General features: G+C 39.3%; 2 protein-coding genes across 2 annotated transcripts in view; one reads left to right on the top strand and one right to left on the bottom strand.

Annotated features, from left to right (window-relative positions):
• Positions 1-1,742: 1,742 nt before the first annotated feature.
• Positions 1,743-8,830, top strand: LOC101304699 (putative disease resistance protein RGA3-like). Its single transcript, XM_004306178.1, has 4 exons — positions 1,743-1,911; positions 3,793-4,916; positions 5,177-7,743; positions 8,782-8,830. Exons 1-4 carry the CDS (start codon positions 1,743-1,745, stop codon positions 8,828-8,830), a joined length of 3,909 nt encoding a protein of 1,302 aa, XP_004306226.1.
• A 1,041-nt stretch (positions 8,831-9,871) lies between these two features.
• The window catches only part of LOC101304411 (L-type lectin-domain containing receptor kinase IX.1-like), a 68,221-nt gene continuing 60,870 nt past the window's right edge, over positions 9,872-17,222 (bottom strand). The window contains exons 5-8 of the mRNA XM_004306177.1: positions 12,422-12,637; positions 12,065-12,083; positions 10,363-10,479; positions 9,872-10,207 (exon numbers count right to left, since the gene is read on the bottom strand). Coding sequence (XP_004306225.1) covers positions 9,872-10,207; positions 10,363-10,479; positions 12,065-12,083; positions 12,422-12,637 — 688 coding nt within the window. The remainder of the gene's footprint in view (positions 10,208-10,362; positions 10,480-12,064; positions 12,084-12,421; positions 12,638-17,222) is intronic.

Raw genomic sequence — 17,222 nt, 5'->3', positions numbered from 1 at the left:
ATGGGGAAGCTTCTGTCAAAATTTCAGGTTGATCGGAGCAAGGGAAAGTGGTGAACCGGTGGTCGGTAGTGGCGGCGGTCTGGAATTTTCCGGCGGCCGGTTCGGAGACTTTCCGGCCGGTTCTCAGGGTGAGGCCGGCGGCGTTGGATCCGTGACGGAAAGAGCTTTCTGGGGATATAAAATTCCGGCGGAGGGCAGTCGGAATTTTGGTCGGAAATCGGGAAAAACAAGGCTGTCCGATTTTAGGGTTTTGGTTTTTAGGGTTTGGAAAAAAAATGGTGGGCTATTGGCTCTAGGGTTAGAACAAAGTGCATGATAACGTGATGAAGAATAAAGTGTAGAGACGAAGAGATAGCAAGAGAATCATCTTATTTATTGATAGGAGCCCTTTATATAGGGAATTACACAATACCAATATGGTAAGGATATGAATACATAGATCTAGTCTAACTACATATCCTATTGGCATAAGGCCAAGACACACATAGAGAATATCCTAGAACATGTATATAATATATATGCATTATTTTCCTTCTACCTTCTGCGTTCCTGTCAGCCATATGACTTTGTACAATTGAAGCTGAAATAGAAGTTTCCCCCCGGTCAATACCTATTAGTTTCTGTTATGCATAATAGCTACATTTATACTTCTAGCTAGTTTGCCAATTGGAGAGATTTAATCTGTGTTCAATTCTCTCCTACGAGTTAACTTGCCAGCTTGTGAACCAAGTATTCTGTTCTTTGTTTTGAGTTTGGACTAAATCTGAGTGTTACGTTATTAGTACAATGACGGAATCTCTCCTCACTTTTGCTGCCCGGGAACTTTTGAAGAAGGTGGTGGCTTTACTTGCCGATGAAGAGTTCAGTCCTGTGTGCGGATTCAAGGGTGAACTGGCAATGATGCACACTACATTAGTCAACCTTCAAGCTATGTTGCAAGCTGCCGAGCGTTTGACACAAGATCAAGGGGATGATGTGAAGATCTGGGTGAAGAAAATTGAAGAGATAGCTGGTGATGTGGATGATATGCTAGATGACTTTGGATATGAAGTTCTTCGGTGCAAAGTAGAACTGCTAGACCAAATGAAGGCCAACGTGTTTTCAATCTTCGATCCCATTGTATTTCGTCATAAAATGGGACGTAGAATCAAGAACATCAATGAAACTCTTGTGAATTTGGAGAATCAGGCAGCTTTTCAGTTGGTAATTGCTGAGAATGCAACCTGTGATGATCCAGAAGTACTTGACATACAAACAGCATTCTGCTCTGACGAAGATGAAAAGAATATCGTTGGAAGGGGTAAGATTGTGTCCGATATAGTAACAACTTTGATCAACTCAAACACTACTGCTCATCATGAAAATCTTCCTTCTGCATGTGTTGGCTATAGTGGGAATGGCAGGTCTTGGGAAGACGACTGTAACCAAATCAGTATATAATGACTCTAAGATTGGTAGACACTTCCAACAAAAAATATGGATGTGTGTGTCTACAACTTTTGAAGTCGAGCATATTTTAGGCGATATCTTGGGATTTCTTAATGAAGAAAAGACCGAGTTGAAAGGCAAGGCTGCAATACTCAAAAACCTCCAAGAAAATCTGGAAAGGAAATGATATCTTCTTGTATTGGAACGAAGATCTTCAAAAATGGGGTGATTTGAGGACTTGTTTATTAAGTATTCAAGGTACAGAAGGAAGCAGTATCATTGTCACTACCCGTGATGTCAAATTTTTAAAAATCATGGAGACACTTCCTAGGTATGATTTGACAAAACTCTCAGATGATGAATGTTGGCTCATTCTAAAGAGTAAAGTAGTTTCACCTAGAAGTACTCTACAAGAAGATCAAGAGAGAACTGGAAAGGAGATTGCAAAAAAATATGAAGGTGTTCCACGTACTAGTGGCAAAGGTATGTTGCATATAAATATCAATCTAAAGTTTTCCAATTGGAAACAGATCATCTGCTAGAATTTTTTAGTACTTTTTTTTTGACATGAATCTGTTTGTTATTTTGAATATCTGCTAAGTTTTGCATAGGAAGTTGTCAAGTTTTCACAAGTAAATTATATGGCAAAATACAGAAGGCTTCCACTAGCCTAACAAAAATTACTTTATCATACAGTAATATTTAGATGGTAGATTCACTTCTAGCATGTCATGCCTACATATGCACACTGATCTTTATTTTCTTTCTATTTGAAGGTAAACATTTTATTGTTCCTAGGAGAAAATGAGGGAATACATTCATGCAAACTGTTACTTGAAATTATTAGCACTGAAGTAAATGTCATACAAAAATTCTAACTCATCATGTCCACTGATTTATAGGTTTTAGGAAGTCTATTGCGTTCTAAAGACAGCAAGGAATGGCTAGGAATTGAAAAGAGTCCAATATGGGATCTAAAGAAAGAAAGCAGCAGAATCTTTGCAGTTCTCAAATTCAGTTATTCTGAATTGAATTTACCATCTTTAAAGAAATGTTTTGCTTATTGCTCAACATTCACAAAAGATTCCAATATGGAAAAGCATGACTTGATCCAACGTTGGATGACCATGGGTTGCTTGAGTATCTAAATGATTTTCAAATTGAAAGAAATTTTGCATGAATGATCTACACATTATATTCTAGACACTGAACGGTGGAGATGTGAAAATATGACATAAAAGTGAGCGAAATGAGGAGCACCACACTTTAATTTCAAAGCGGTGTCCCGCTCTGGAAGGAAACTTATATATATATATATATATATATATATATATATATATATATCTTTTAAGTTCTTAACCCTCGACCCTTCCCTCTATCTTTTGACAGCTTCTGCTCTCCTTGGTCACGCTTGTTTCTGGAGTATTATTCGGATATCTGTTATGCTCAAATCAAGTTCATGAGTCTTTTAGAAGCACGATGCAACAGCATTTTGGAGCACATATCCAGTTCTAGCTTGTCAGCAAGGTGAACTGATTCATTGATTTCATTCTATACAGATCCTAAGGACAGGAATGTCTCGTCCTTGCCTATACGTCTTTCCATGTTTGTTAAGAGAACTAGAAACTTTGCCTCTTCTGAAGCATGCATCTACTAGAAAACTAAATCTTTTATCTCAATATGACATCGTTTTTAGGACTTGAGGGTGTTGTTATCTTTGTAGATTCACTCCATTGTTCTCGGTGAACTGAAACTGAACTCGTTTTGTTTCTAGTTTCGGTTTGGACTAGGGCACTAGGCCCCTGGGTTTGAAGTTTGAACAATGAAAAATCAACGAGCAATTTGATTACAGAGTAACAATATATTAGCTGTTGAATTGATGTAAAGGCCTCGAAAATACATAGTTCAGAGTACAGGTGTTATATAATTCACTAATTCCAGAGTTTACAGCTTGCAAGGCATCTCGGTACACGTTTATATATAATTTAGGGATGACATTGTCCAAATAATAAGGGCTCAATCACCGCGACGTGTTCCGCAATTTTTCCCAGGAAAAAGATTATTAGTAAACTCTTCTGTAAGAGTAGAATATGCACTATATTTGCCTTCCACCTAATGCATTGGTGTCACACATACGACTTTTACGTTTTAAGCGTAATGCATGGATCTAATGTGGGTTGTTCCATCCAGCCATCAGCTAATGGTTTCTTTAAAACACACTGCATCTTCAAACTACTTCTAGTTTGTGTATCAGAAATATTTACTACTTTCTGTTCAAAACCCTCCTCTTCTAGCTTCTTTACATATAACCAAGTGTTCTCCTCTTTGTCTTGAGTTGAGTACTGTAAGTTTGTAAAATGGCAGAATCTCTGCTCACTTTTGCAGCCCGGGAACTTCTGAAGAAGGTGGCTGTACTTGCCGGTGAAGAATTCAGTCTTCTGTGGGGATTCGAGAGTGAACTTGCAAATATGCACACATCATCGGTCAAGCTTCAAGCTATGTTACGAGCTGCCGAGCATCTGACACAAGATCAGGGCGAGGACGTGAAGATCTGGGTGAAGGAGATTGAAGAGATAGCTGGTGATGCGGATGACCTGCTGGATGACTTTGGATATGAAGAACTCCGGCGCAAAGTAGAACTGCAAGATCACATGATGAAGAAGAAGAAAAAGATGTTGTCAATCTTCGATCCCGTTGCATTTCGCCACAAAATGGGTCGTAAAATTAAGAGAATTAACAAATCTCTTGTGAAGCTAGAGAATCAGGCAGCTAGTTTTCACTTGGTACTTGCTGGGAATGAAATGTCTGATGATGCAGGAGTTGATAGGCAAACTGTGTTCTGCTTTGATGAAGATGAAAAGAATATCATTGGAAGGGATGAGGTTGTGTCAGATATATGGGAGGCCTTGATCAACTCAAGTAAAATTAATCAAGGTAATCATCTTCCAGTTTTGGCTATTATGGGTATGGGAGGCCTGGGAAAGACGACTGTGGCGAAATCAATATACAATGCTGATGAGATTGGTAGACACTTTCAACAAAAAATATGGATATGTGTATCCACCACTTTTGATGTCGAGAAGATTTTAAGAGGGATCTTGGAATATCTCAGTGCGGAGAAGGCTGCAGTGAAAGGCAAGGCTGCAATACTCAAACACCTCCAAGATGAACTGGAAGGGAAAAGATACCTTCTCATACTGGATGATGTTTGGAATGAAAATCTTCAGAAATGGGATGATTTGAAGACGTGTTTGGAAAGTGCTAGAGGTACAGAAGGGAGCAGCATCATTGTCACCACCCGCAATAGCAAAGTTGCACAAATCATGGAGACGCTTCCTAGGTGTGATATTGGGAAACTCTCACATGATGAATGCTGGCTGATCTTGAAGAACAAAGCCGTTCCAGTTGGAAGTACTCTGCCTGAACATCAAGAGAGAACCGGAAAGGAGATTGCCAAGAAGTGTGGAGGAGTGCCACTAGTAGCCAAGGTACGTTACGTCATCAATTTGAAGTCTTACCTTTGCATATATATCAAAGTTGGCATGTCAATATAACTTCAGCTATTGATCGTGAGCAAAAATAAAATTCAGGTATATTTTATATAGGATTAGAGATGAGTTAAGCTACTTAAGTTCGATATAATGTATCATTAGTCATTACATTCATGCAGACTATTTAGTTATTATTATTAGCACTTGATCAATAGTTATATATAGCAGTATTCTAATTCAGATTAACATATAAATAGGTTTTGGGAAGTCTAATGCGTTCTAAAAGCACCAATGAATGGTTGGAAATTGAAAGGAGTACCATATGGGATCTAAAAGAAGAAAGTAAAAGAATCTTTGCAGTACTGAACTTCAGTTTTTCTGCGTTGAAACCACCATCTTTAAAGAAGTGTTTTGCTTATTGCTCAATGTTCATGAAAGATTTCAATATGGAAAAGGATGACTTGATCCAACTTTGGATGGCTATGGGGTTGCTTGAGTATCCATCTCTCAATGAAAGTCGAGAAGCGATGGAGGACATAGGCAATGCATATTTTAATACCCTACTGGGAAATTCTCTTTTTCAAGATGTTACAAAGGATAAGTATGGTAGTATTACTCACTGCAAGATGCATGATCTTGTGCACGATCTTGCAGAAAATGTATCGAAATCAATGTGCTTGACACGATATTCCAACAAGATCCAACATGTGGAGCAGAATCATATGTCTAGTTTACAGAGAATTCTCTTTCTGAAGAGAAGTTGGAAACTGTTCTTGAATAATGAAACTATTGATCGCATCTTACCGGGATTTAAATCTCTGCGTGTCCTAAAGTTATTCGAGGCAGATATTGTGGAGTTGCCAGATTCACTTGGAGAATTGACACATTTGAGATATCTGGATGTTTCCAGAACAAAAGTTAAAGTACTGCCCCAATCAATTGGAAAGCTTTATTACCTACAAACGTTAAGAATGTATCCTCTCGTCTCTCTTGAAAAGCTTCCACATGAACTGCAAAACTTGATCAACTTACGACATCTTTATTTTGGTCGAAGTTTGCAATTTCCGGTAGGGATTGGGAAATTGAGTAATCTTCGATCATTATCTCATTTTAGGGTGAGTAAGGAGATAGGCTGTGGTATAGGAGAGCTGGCTGGCCTAAACCAATTGACAGGTGAACTATCTATCTACAAGCTGGAACTTGTGAGACATGAAAAAGAAGCAAAGAAAGAAAACTTGGTGGCCAAGTCAAATATAAGAACGTTAAAGTTTCAGTGGTCACGAGGAGAAGGCTGGGAAAGATACAGTGATGAATCTGTACTGGAGGGTCTTCAGCCACATTCTAATTTGGAATTCTTAGAGATTCACAAATTCATGGGATTGAGATTTCCGTCATGGATGATGAGTAGGTCTTTCCTGCTAAACAATTTGAAAGAAATTAAGTTGGCCAGTTGCAACAAATGCGAAGAAGTACCAATTCTCGGCCATCTTCCTAATCTTAGACATATTAGGATTGATACGATGCATGGACTTAAACGTCTGGGAGCTGAGTTTTATGGATACGACCGTGTCGCTATGACAATGGAGGAGACAAAGGCTCTATTTCCTGCATTGAAAACATTACATTTTGAGAGCGCCAGATACCTAACTGATTGGGTGGAAGCGCCAACAGAGAGAGTCATAGTGTTTCCTTGCCTTGAGGAGCTGTCCTTGATGTATTGTTACGGATTGGCAAATGCTCCGAGTCATTTTCCATCTCTCAAGAAGTTGGTGATATGTGGCATCCATAGAGGAGGCATGCCTGTAGCAAGTATCCTCAGTAGTAAACTTACCACTCTCACTTCTCTCAAAATAGACGGGGTAGACGGACTTGCTTGTCTGCCCGAGGGGATGCTAGAAAACAACAAGAACCTTGCACATTTGGAGATAAGTAGTTGTTCGGAGCTAACTTGTATTTCTCCCCAATCACAAGGATCCGAGTACTGCTGCACTTCTCTTCAGTCACTGAAGATTTCCAGCTGTCCAAATCTGAGGTTTTTACCTGATGGGCTACTCACACCCTCTCTCAAGCAGTTAAGTTTGTATCGTTGCGAGAGCCTAGAGTGCATCCCAGATATCACACACGGTGGTCTCACATCCCTTGAAAAATTGGAAATAAAGGAATGCTCTAGAATGATCTCCATTCCACTTGAAGGGGGCCTCCCATCCCTTCAGAAATTGGAGATAGAAGGTTGTCCTGAGTTATCAAGCTTGCCGAGTGCACTAGAAGACTGTACCTCTATCCGGAGTTTGTCAATAACAATGTGCCCTAAGCTACGGTCCATTTCAATCAACAGTCTCAGTTCATCCCTCCAAGAGTTGTGTGTAAGTAATCTGGACTCTCTTCCAACGTTAGGAGGCTTCACATCCCTCCGGAGATTGACAATAGAGAAGTGTCAGAGTCCAGAAATAGGGCTAGAGTCTTGGGCCTCTCTTCAAATTCTTGTCTCTCTTGAAGAGTTGAAAGTAAGACGTTGCCCTAATCTAGAGACTCTTCCATGTTTAAACAATCTCACATCCCTCCATCGGTTGTGGATTTCTGACTGTTCTCAGTTAACAAGTCTTCCCAGTGAGGTTGTCCTCCCATGTTTGAAGAATTTGACCATTGGTGGTTTTCCTAATTTGGACACATTCCCTATCATTCAAGGTCTACCAAATCTTGAGTCCTTAACATTGAGGGGCTGGCCAAAGCTCACGTCTCTACCTGAAAGACAGATTCAACATTTCAGTTCTTTGAGACAATTGCGTATAATGTTCTTTGAGGGAGTGGAGGCTATTCCAGAATGGTTGGGAAACCTTACATCACTTGAAACCCTAATGATTCAAAGTTGCAGAAATTTGTTGTGTCTACCTTCCATCAAAGCCATGCGAGGCCTTACCAAATTAAACTGGCTCTTCATCATGGGATGTCCCCTTCTAACGGCAAGATGCAACGAGGAGACCGGCGTAGAGTGGCCTAAGATTTGTCATATTCCACACCTCTCAAGTAATACTTCTATTTCATCTCTTATTCTTCATTTTACTATATGTTACAGAATACATGCAGTTTGTTTCGTGAAAGCATGCTAGGATGCAAGTAAGGCAGAAGTTGCAGGGTTCTCCTAGTAATAGAAGGTCTTTTGTTCAAACCCTAGCTTTTGAAAAACATATCTCTTAAAGAAGAGTCATACCTAAGTTTCTCCCGGCCTAGAACGGGGTAGGTCACTCGGCCACCATTATATTTAAGTTGTATAAGTAGTATATATGCCTCTTCTTTTATCTTACAATCTTGCATTTGCCATGTAGCTATTTCGTTTCATTTAGATTGATATATTGTTTTCATCTCTGCTCATTCCTAATCGATAATGAAGAGAAAAAATCCAACATCAGATGGAAAGAAATTTGAACTTAAGTATTTTGAAGTTCATTTTCGATAGGTGATACAAACTTGCAAAGTACACCCAAATGCGATTTAGAGTGATTGTTGTTCTGCAAGTCATAGAACGTAGTCACCTCTAGATTTGAAGCCACAGCTTTTGCTTGTGGAGAATATATGAGGAGATTAACCAAGTTTCTTTTTCTTCTTTTTTTCGATCTATTAACAATGTTTCTCTGGTTCTCCAGCATTAACCAGACTTCTTTTTTATTAGTTTTGTGAGACAGGTACTTACGTGGTTGCCCGAAACCATCAAGTGAAGTTAAAGAGGATTAACGTGACAATGTCGACTAGGAATTGCATGCTTGGAGTTTCAAATTGAAAGGGTTAGATATGTGACACCTTTTGTGAGTTTCTTTGTCACTCCCCTGCGCTCTATCGTCTTACCAATCTACTTTCTTTGTCACAGGCGTGATTCTGGATCATTTGGATGCCTTCCTGCTGATCACGTCAATTAAGTTTACATGTCCTTTTGGAAGCAAAACGGAACCATCAGGGATTCACAGCCAGCATTTGGAGCAGATAGAACTCAAATGCTTCCCTGAAGTAGTAGCTCTTCCGACGCATGAGACAGGTAGCAAAGGCCATGTTCAATTGAGAAAACCTTCTCAATAGGGTAACTATTCAGCACCCATAGCTCAGCAGATTTGGTTGATCACCTCCTTCCAAGTGCTTAGAGAACCGGCTTGGTAAGCAAAGTTAGTGGGATTATTGCATTTCCTGTTGCAAGAACTGAAAGGAAGGCCTCCTCTTACCTATGGCCAGTGTACAACATTGTCAAGCAAGCCATACTGATTTTGGTGGCAGTGATGCACCAAACTTGACTATAAATCTGTGCAGACGGAGTTCATATGAATTGTTACATTCAAGCACTATATATTATAGACAGTAAAGCACATTCAGAGACTCTGTTTCTTTTTCTTTTTGATATCTATTTTTTTAATTTCTTTTACCCATGTATTTGTCACATCTCTAGCTAGATACATATGACAACACAACGTATGTGTATGTTCTAACTTCCTAGTGAGAAATTAACTAGTATTAACTGTAAAAAGATGACCTTGTTTCAAAAGATGCCTCATGGTGTGATACTATGATGTATGATCTAGCAAGATGAACTTGTTCTTTTGTGCTACATATTGGTACTAAATTCGGATACTGAAGTATGAACCAAATGAGGGCTTCTATGAGTTCTATCAATGAGAAAGGAGCACCTTCAGACATTGATAAGCACAAAAATAAAGGACTTGTGTCATCCACAACTTTTTAATTTGGTGTTAGTGTACATAGGCCTCTGGTTCCTTACGAACATCAGTGTTTTCCGGCCCAAAAAATAAAACCAACAAATATCCACATTTATGCCAATAACTTGCAAGATCAAAATTTGCAACCTGACACATCTTAGCTATTTAACATTTCACCTTCTTACGTGCCCAGGAGGGGCAGTCATAGTGATGAAAATATACAACAAATGAATATGGTAGAACAAAAATGCCTTGCTATCGAGCAGTTGGCCGCACAATAGACTCGTCAAGTGATAGGTAATTATCAGCTCCACCAAGATCCAAGGAACCCAAGTTTAATGAAGAATGAACTGAATTCTTCGACGTGTCGTCTGAGTTACCATCTCTTGCTGCTGCAGCACCCCTTTCCATCAATATTGCATCTTGGATTTCCTTGAGAACTTCAGAAATTGAGGGCCTCATGTATCCATGTGCTTGAACACACATCAAAGCTTTCTCCGCTATCTTCCACATTGACTGGATGTCATACTCGCCATGCAGCGAGGGATCAATGATTCCTTGAATGTCCCCACTTTCGATGTGTAACTTCGCCTGGGATACAACCATTACAGATAATATGTGCTTAATAGGAAATTCATGCAAATAAATTTGGTGGGAGTGATGAGGGAAGGTAATGGATAATGAATGATAAATGATCACAAGTTTCAAATACACTAAACTTTCGAGGCAAAGGAAACAACACTCACCCATTGGACAATATTACGGCAATTAACACCGAAGTTTTCATTTGATATTGCTTCTTGACCGGATATTAGCTCAAGAAGAATGACACCGAAGCTGTAAACATCACTCTTGTCTGTCAACTGCTGACAGTGAAGGTATAAAGTTGTTGGCAATCCTTCTATATGACCTATGAAGCCTAAAGCAATTGAGAGATTGGTCTTGCACATCTGAAGAACAAGTTGAAGAAGTAGAAGAACTAACATGAACTCATGGAACTCAGGTAAAATCATGCATATGCATTTCATGGTTTTTCACAGAGGATAGCAGTATCACTTGCCATCCTAAAAATCTGGGTTTCCAGCTTTTTGATCTTTTGTTTTGTTGTCTTATGTTTAAGTTTATTTACCCTTGTTCCATAAGAACTATGTCTGGGTGAGATCCTCATTTGAATTTCAAATTGACAACTAAGATAAAAGACATGCTTTGGTGCTTAAATTAGTCTAGGGTTTGATGTCTATATCTCAACCCGTGACCCATGTTTTAGCTTTTAGGCTCCAGCTGTGGTTTGCTGTGTTTGTGATACACAAACCAATATTTGCAGCTGTCTTTGTTTGATATCAGAGAAAAATGGTTTGCTAAACCAATGTGGTATTATGTTTTTGGAAAAAGTTTGCAAGACCTTTTGTCTCTTGCTTTTAAATCAAACATTGTTTATGATAGTTTTGTTTCTTTCTTTCTTAGCCTAGAACAGCTGTATATGTCCTCTCCCTTTCAGAGTTTGGCCAAGGACAAAAGTCAAAAACTCCCTCCTTACTTTGGCCCTCGTGCTTGCCCTCTTGTGGCACCTCTTTGGCTTGTGTCTCTCTCTTGTTAGAGCACTCCATCAGCCTATATATACTGAGCAAGGCTGCCTTTGCTCAGTGGTTTTCAAAATGTAGTTTCTACATTTGCTTTGTTGGGTTTTTGGTTTTACTTTGCATTGTTCATTAGTCTCTAAGTCTTTCTTTTGTGATTATAAACCTTAGAGCTGAACAAAACATCTTCTCATAAACTCATTGCATTCTGCATACCATGAGATCAGTTGGTAGTGCAGCAACCCAAGAAGTGTTCATGAAAGAAGCAGCTGAGGATAGCTGAGTTCTGATGTATCCCGCTGTGGTAGCTGGGTTCATGAAAGAATCAGTTTAAGATAGCTGAGTTTCTGAGAGTGAAACTTTTTAGAAGTCTTCAAGAAGAATCAGTTAAGTAATAGTTGAGTTCTTCGTTGAAACTTCTTATACCTTCATGTGTAGCCACTTAGAGACAAGAGATGTAGATCTAGACTAGTTTGGGACTAGATAGGATAGCAAGTCGTTGTTGTATCCTATACTGTAATCTTGTAAGGAATGAGGTACTCAGAAACAAGAGAGAAAGTATAGATCTAGACTAGTGAGTAGTTTAGGCAGGATAGCAAGTTGTTTATGTATCCCTAGACTATAATCTTGTAAGAAGTGAGTTTTACATAGTGGAAAGGTTTGTCCCTCAAGAGTTAGGGGCATGCAGTTTTTCTCCCTGGTTGCAGGGTTTCTGCGAGTAAAAAACATCTTGATGTTCATTGTTATTTTACTGCAACTTTTATTTATTGTCATTATGTATTTATTATTCAAGATAGCTATAACCCTTGCTATCCCTAAGAACGAATTTATACGAAAAAAGTTGCTAAGGCCTATTCACCCCATTTAGGACCTTTAGAGAGATATAATACCTGGACACCAACAAGGAAAATTAACTACTTGTGATGCTTATGAATACAGGTGTATGTGAACTAAAGCTTATATATCTAGGGGCAAGTGTATGATCCTGACTGCTATGCATTCATATGAAAATCTAAGGAACCCACTGCATGTTAATACATGCAAGCAGGTTATGTGCCTAAGAATAATCATAGCAATTAAGCTCGAACGGCTAAGCAAAAGGAGCAACAACCAAAGGGTGCTAGATGATCACTTGACATAGAAGCAATAACATTTTTGACTCATTTTAATATGAAGATCGACTGATCTCAAGTCAAAAAAGGAAAGCAGAAATGTTAAGAAGCCTTACTCAGGATCAAGATACCCAACAGTGCCCCGAACTATGCTGGACACATGGGATGCTCCATCTACTGCAAGTTTGGAAAGACCAAAATCTGAAACCTTTGCCCTCATGTTTTTTTCAATTAGAATGTTGCTGCTTTTCAAATCCTTGTGAATAATGGCCGGAACGCAGCCCGTATGAAGGTATTCGATCCATGAACATGTATGAGAAAGTATTCGATACCTTCTTATTATTATATCATGCTGTATACTATGCACCATGCTGATTTCTTTTCTATTTCTTCTCACTCATTAGATATTATCTTTTCATCTGCTCATTTTGTTGGTTTTAATTTAGTTGAAATAGCTTTCTTGTTTTTTTCTTTTTTTTTTTTTTTTTTTTTTTTTACTTAATAGGAATGAAACAAATTATGAGGAGTAATAATACAAATCACACGTACGTACTTGAGTATTTTTGTTGTGTAATTTGGGAAATGTGGGTTTTCAGGAGGCTACATCCACTAGAAAAAGAATGAGATAATGAATAACGATTGAGGATGTGAGAAGAGGAGGTGACCCCTATTTATAGAAGTGGGGTGCTACCTCTCTCCTCATATACAAGTGTCATGTGACATATCATATGCAAGTGAGGGAACATACAAGTGTCATGTGGCATAGTATATGTAAGTGGGGAAACCTTCGAGAATGTTTCATGCCCTATTACACGGAAAAAATAGGAATACGTACATATAAAGTGTGTCTTCCGCATCCGTCTTCGAGATGAACCTTCGGGTCGGGCCGCGCATGAGTGTTGCGAACGGTTGTGGACATAGTGAAATATTATTTTCTTTAACATATAGATTAGTGAGTTGTTGGTCTCCTCTCACTCTTTCTAGTTTGATCGAGTTAGAGATACATGCTTTTTGTTATCAGTAGCTTTTCGACTTTGTATTTACAAGTTTTATAATTAGGCATGTCTCTTGATTAATGAATTATTTATTTCTTAAAAAAAATTAAAATAAAATAAAAATAAAATAAAATAAAAAAAACGGAACCTGCCGAATACATTGAGGCAGATAGATACTTCCAAAAGTGTATTGTGTATATTTAACCATGCAAGTTTCCCTCTGGTAGCCGTTAGCTATTAATTAAAAAAATAACTGGAACCTGCCGAAGACATTGACTGTATAGACGAATTCGATCATTTTCGACAGTTGTATAGACGAATTGAATAGCCTGTACTTTGTCTAATAGAGAATCTATCCATATATAAAAATCCATATATATCCATATATAAAAATAAATCATGTTGTGCTTGTTTATATATCCATATCAGGCCCTTCTAATCTGGGATCTGTTCTAGGATATTCTCTATATGTGCCTTGTCTTTATGCCAATAGGATATGTAGTTAGACTAGATCTATGTATTCATATCCTTACCATATTGGTATTGTGTAATTCCCTATATAAAGGGCTCCTATCAATGAATAAGATGATGACTTTCTTGCTATCTCTTTGTCTCTACACTTTATCCTTTATCACGTTATCATACACTTTGTTCTAACCCTAGAGCCAATAGCCCACTATTTTTTTCTAAACCCTAAAAACCAAAACCCTAAAATCGGGCAGCCTTGTTTTTCTCGATTTCCGACCAAAATTCCGACTGCCCTCCGCTGGAATTTTATATCCCCTGAAAGCTCTCTCCGCCCCGGATCCAACGCCGCCGGTCTCACCCTGAGAACCAGCCGGAAAGTCTCAGAATCGGCCGCCGGAAGATTCCAGACCGCCGCCGCTACCGACCACCGGTTAACCACCTTCCCTTGCTCCGATCAACCTGAAATTTTGACAGCAGCTTCCCCATCCAGAGCTGCTCCTCCTATCAAATTTTCAGCCCCAAATTCGAAGTATAAGTAAGTGAAACGTTATTTCTCCTCTCGGCAGCCTCTAGAAAGGTATGTTTTTTGAAACCTTAAACTTTTCCAAGTTCAATAACTCAGGGAGGATAAAATCCTTTCCTCCCTTCTCCATCTCCATTCTATGCTTGGGATTTTGTGCGTGCAGGTATCCAAATCCTGAAATTTTATTCGCGGGTCAAGAGTGTGTTTGATCACTCTTGTTTCCTTGTCCGGGTTGTGTATGATCAACCCCGACCTTTCACCGGATTGTGTTTGATCAATCCGATGCCATTTTCCGAATTGTGTTTGATCAATTCGCGGCTTTTCCGGATTGTGTATGATCAATCCGAATGACAAACCATTAAAAGCATTGTTTGTGACCTCTATCGAGTCTCATAACAGCTTGGTTTTGTATGCAAGAGCAATGTAACATTCTGCTTCTTTAAGTTTTTACGTACTTGATGCCTAAGGCGAATCTTCGCTTGGTATCTGTGGAACCTTTCATTGGAAAGGATTAAACCACATGTTTTGACCCCCAGGCTAACAAGCCTAGATGCCGAGATTTCACATCTCATGCGCTCAAAGTCTTTGACGCGCCACATCGACAAAAGCCTTCAATGGAAATCTGTGCAAAAAGTAATGACCACAAAGTACTGTGGAATGCACTCATGGAGCGTTTCTCGAAACGTTCATATAACTCTACTTGTTGAGTTATTAGTCAAGTGGATTGCTTACCACCTTAATTGACTACATATTGTCGATGATCTTTTGTGGCATCATGATCCATAATCTTTAGCGGATTCGATCATCATCAAGTTCTCTAGGTCCTCCAAGTTGGTGTGGAATTACCAACGAGACTTGATTTTGATCATACATACGGGAATTGTATATACGCTAAGGTGATAAACTTATTTGGGATTATCCCCTAATGTGGGGACAACAATATGAGTCATGGCAACGGCAGAAAACGTCGTGCCGATGTCTAGAAAAGAGGGGGAGGTGTTGCCGGCTCTAATAGCGACACTCTCGGTCTAGACACCATTTTGTCAAAACTACTCACGTCAGCTCATGACAATGCAACCGTTGTGGATCTTCGGATCACTGGTTCAAGATTGTCAAGCTACTTTAAATTGTGAATGCATACAAAAAGGTATGGAAAATCAATATGAGGACAAGAACGTCATCCTCATGATCGCGAATTTCAAAGGTTCGGATCCTGCTCTAGCTACCCATGACTTTGATGTCATCGGCTAGACATTGATTTTCGTTCCAAGTTATATGTACTAAGGCGTTGTATCGACGTCCTTTGTCTATTTGAGACCTCGATGTACTCACATTAGCAATAATGAATGCCTTGAGAATTTTTTCGAAGTGAAACTATTCTCCTCTTATGGTTCATATTGATTTACAATCAAGATGTACACACATCGTCCTTAGAAACATGGCATATTGTGCCGATTTTGGTCCCTTCCTTTGAAGGTGACTCATGGCACTGCATCCTCAAGGAGGATCGCCCACGTGTTTCCGGTTAAGTCTTCTACCCTATAGCGGATTTTTCATCATTAATTGTTCAACTAGGCTCATCCAAGCTCAGTGTGATGTCTTAGAATTGTCTGAAATTAAGGAGACAGTGGTTTTAAGTGTGCCTCGCACTACCGACCCTCCACGGACATGCCTGGTCATACTAACTTGGAGTTACCGAAAGCTTTTGATTTTGGATCCCCCTACGCTATTAAACCAATTGCCGTCTTGCAAAAGACGTTGAAGACTTATCAAAGCTGGAAAATTATCATCATGATCGGATCCTCTAGGTCCTCTGAGTTAGTTTATGTTCATATCAGGGAGCTTTTGCTAACTAGTCATGGAGTTTACGACCTTAGAACGATCGAAATGACTTGGTTTTGATCATACACACGTCACTTTTGGCTAAGGCAAAAGCCTACACGCCACCTGCAAGCTTCACAGCTTCGCACATGCCAAATCTGCGAAAAACAGCATTCTGTCCCTTCTGGACAGTCAACTTCGTTTGAGCTTTGTGAACAGCTCCGGACGAACCAGACAGTGAGATTTATATCATTGGAAAGCTCTAGGAGTCTAGTTTTCAGAAATTTTCACGGTTCGTCCATATCTATTTTAACGAAGAAGTTATGGCTGTTTTAGTGTGCAAAGGTCATTCTGGGCGGAAATTTTTATGCACTCTCGGGATTGTAGCTTTTCGTAGCTTCTTTCAATCCTTCTAAATGGTTCAAGTAGAACTATTTACTCGCCTATCTACTCCTTGTAGTTATGTCTCATAAAGACATTGAGTGCTTCGCAGATAGTGGAACTATCTACAACATTCTAAGGAACCATGTTGAGCTTTAAAGACATTCATGCTAATGGTTTTCATTTGAAAACACATTGTGAGAATGAACAAAAATTCTTTTGTGTATACCTCCTCATGAATGCGAACTGAAGCGCATCTTGGAGAAATTCATGAGTCAATCTAGTGAACTGTATGTCACTACGATTCGAATATCGAATCTCATGTTGTCGCCAAACATGATATTTGGGACACCGACTCATATAGGCTTTGGTTTGACCAAATTGGTCAACCTGGAAGAGATATAATGATCCAAATTTTGAGAAATTCTCATGGACATCCATTCTTCCGCTCAAAACGAAGACATTCGAGATCTAGCATCACCATGAAGCATGGTGGTGACCCGGGGGACATTGACTTCACCCGAACACGACTCCAACTTCCTGGAGGTCGTCCGGTCAATTCCTCAAGCAATTGAGGTGCACCGGCCTTTCCTCGATGTCGCATTGGCCCCCTGCAATGCTCATTGCTCGTTTTGAAAGCATATTCTTTAGCTAAATAAGGAGTGAGACCCTCCTACGCTAAATAACACAAAAGTGAACATTCTATTCTTACATCAAACTATGTAGATA

The sequence above is a fragment of the Fragaria vesca genome, linkage group LG6 (assembly GCF_000184155.1).
Source record: "Fragaria vesca subsp. vesca linkage group LG6, FraVesHawaii_1.0, whole genome shotgun sequence".
In the NCBI taxonomy this organism is placed as follows: Eukaryota; Viridiplantae; Streptophyta; class Magnoliopsida; order Rosales; family Rosaceae; genus Fragaria; species Fragaria vesca.
Note: the sequence above shows the minus strand (reverse complement) of the source record. Positions and strands in the feature narration are given on the sequence as shown.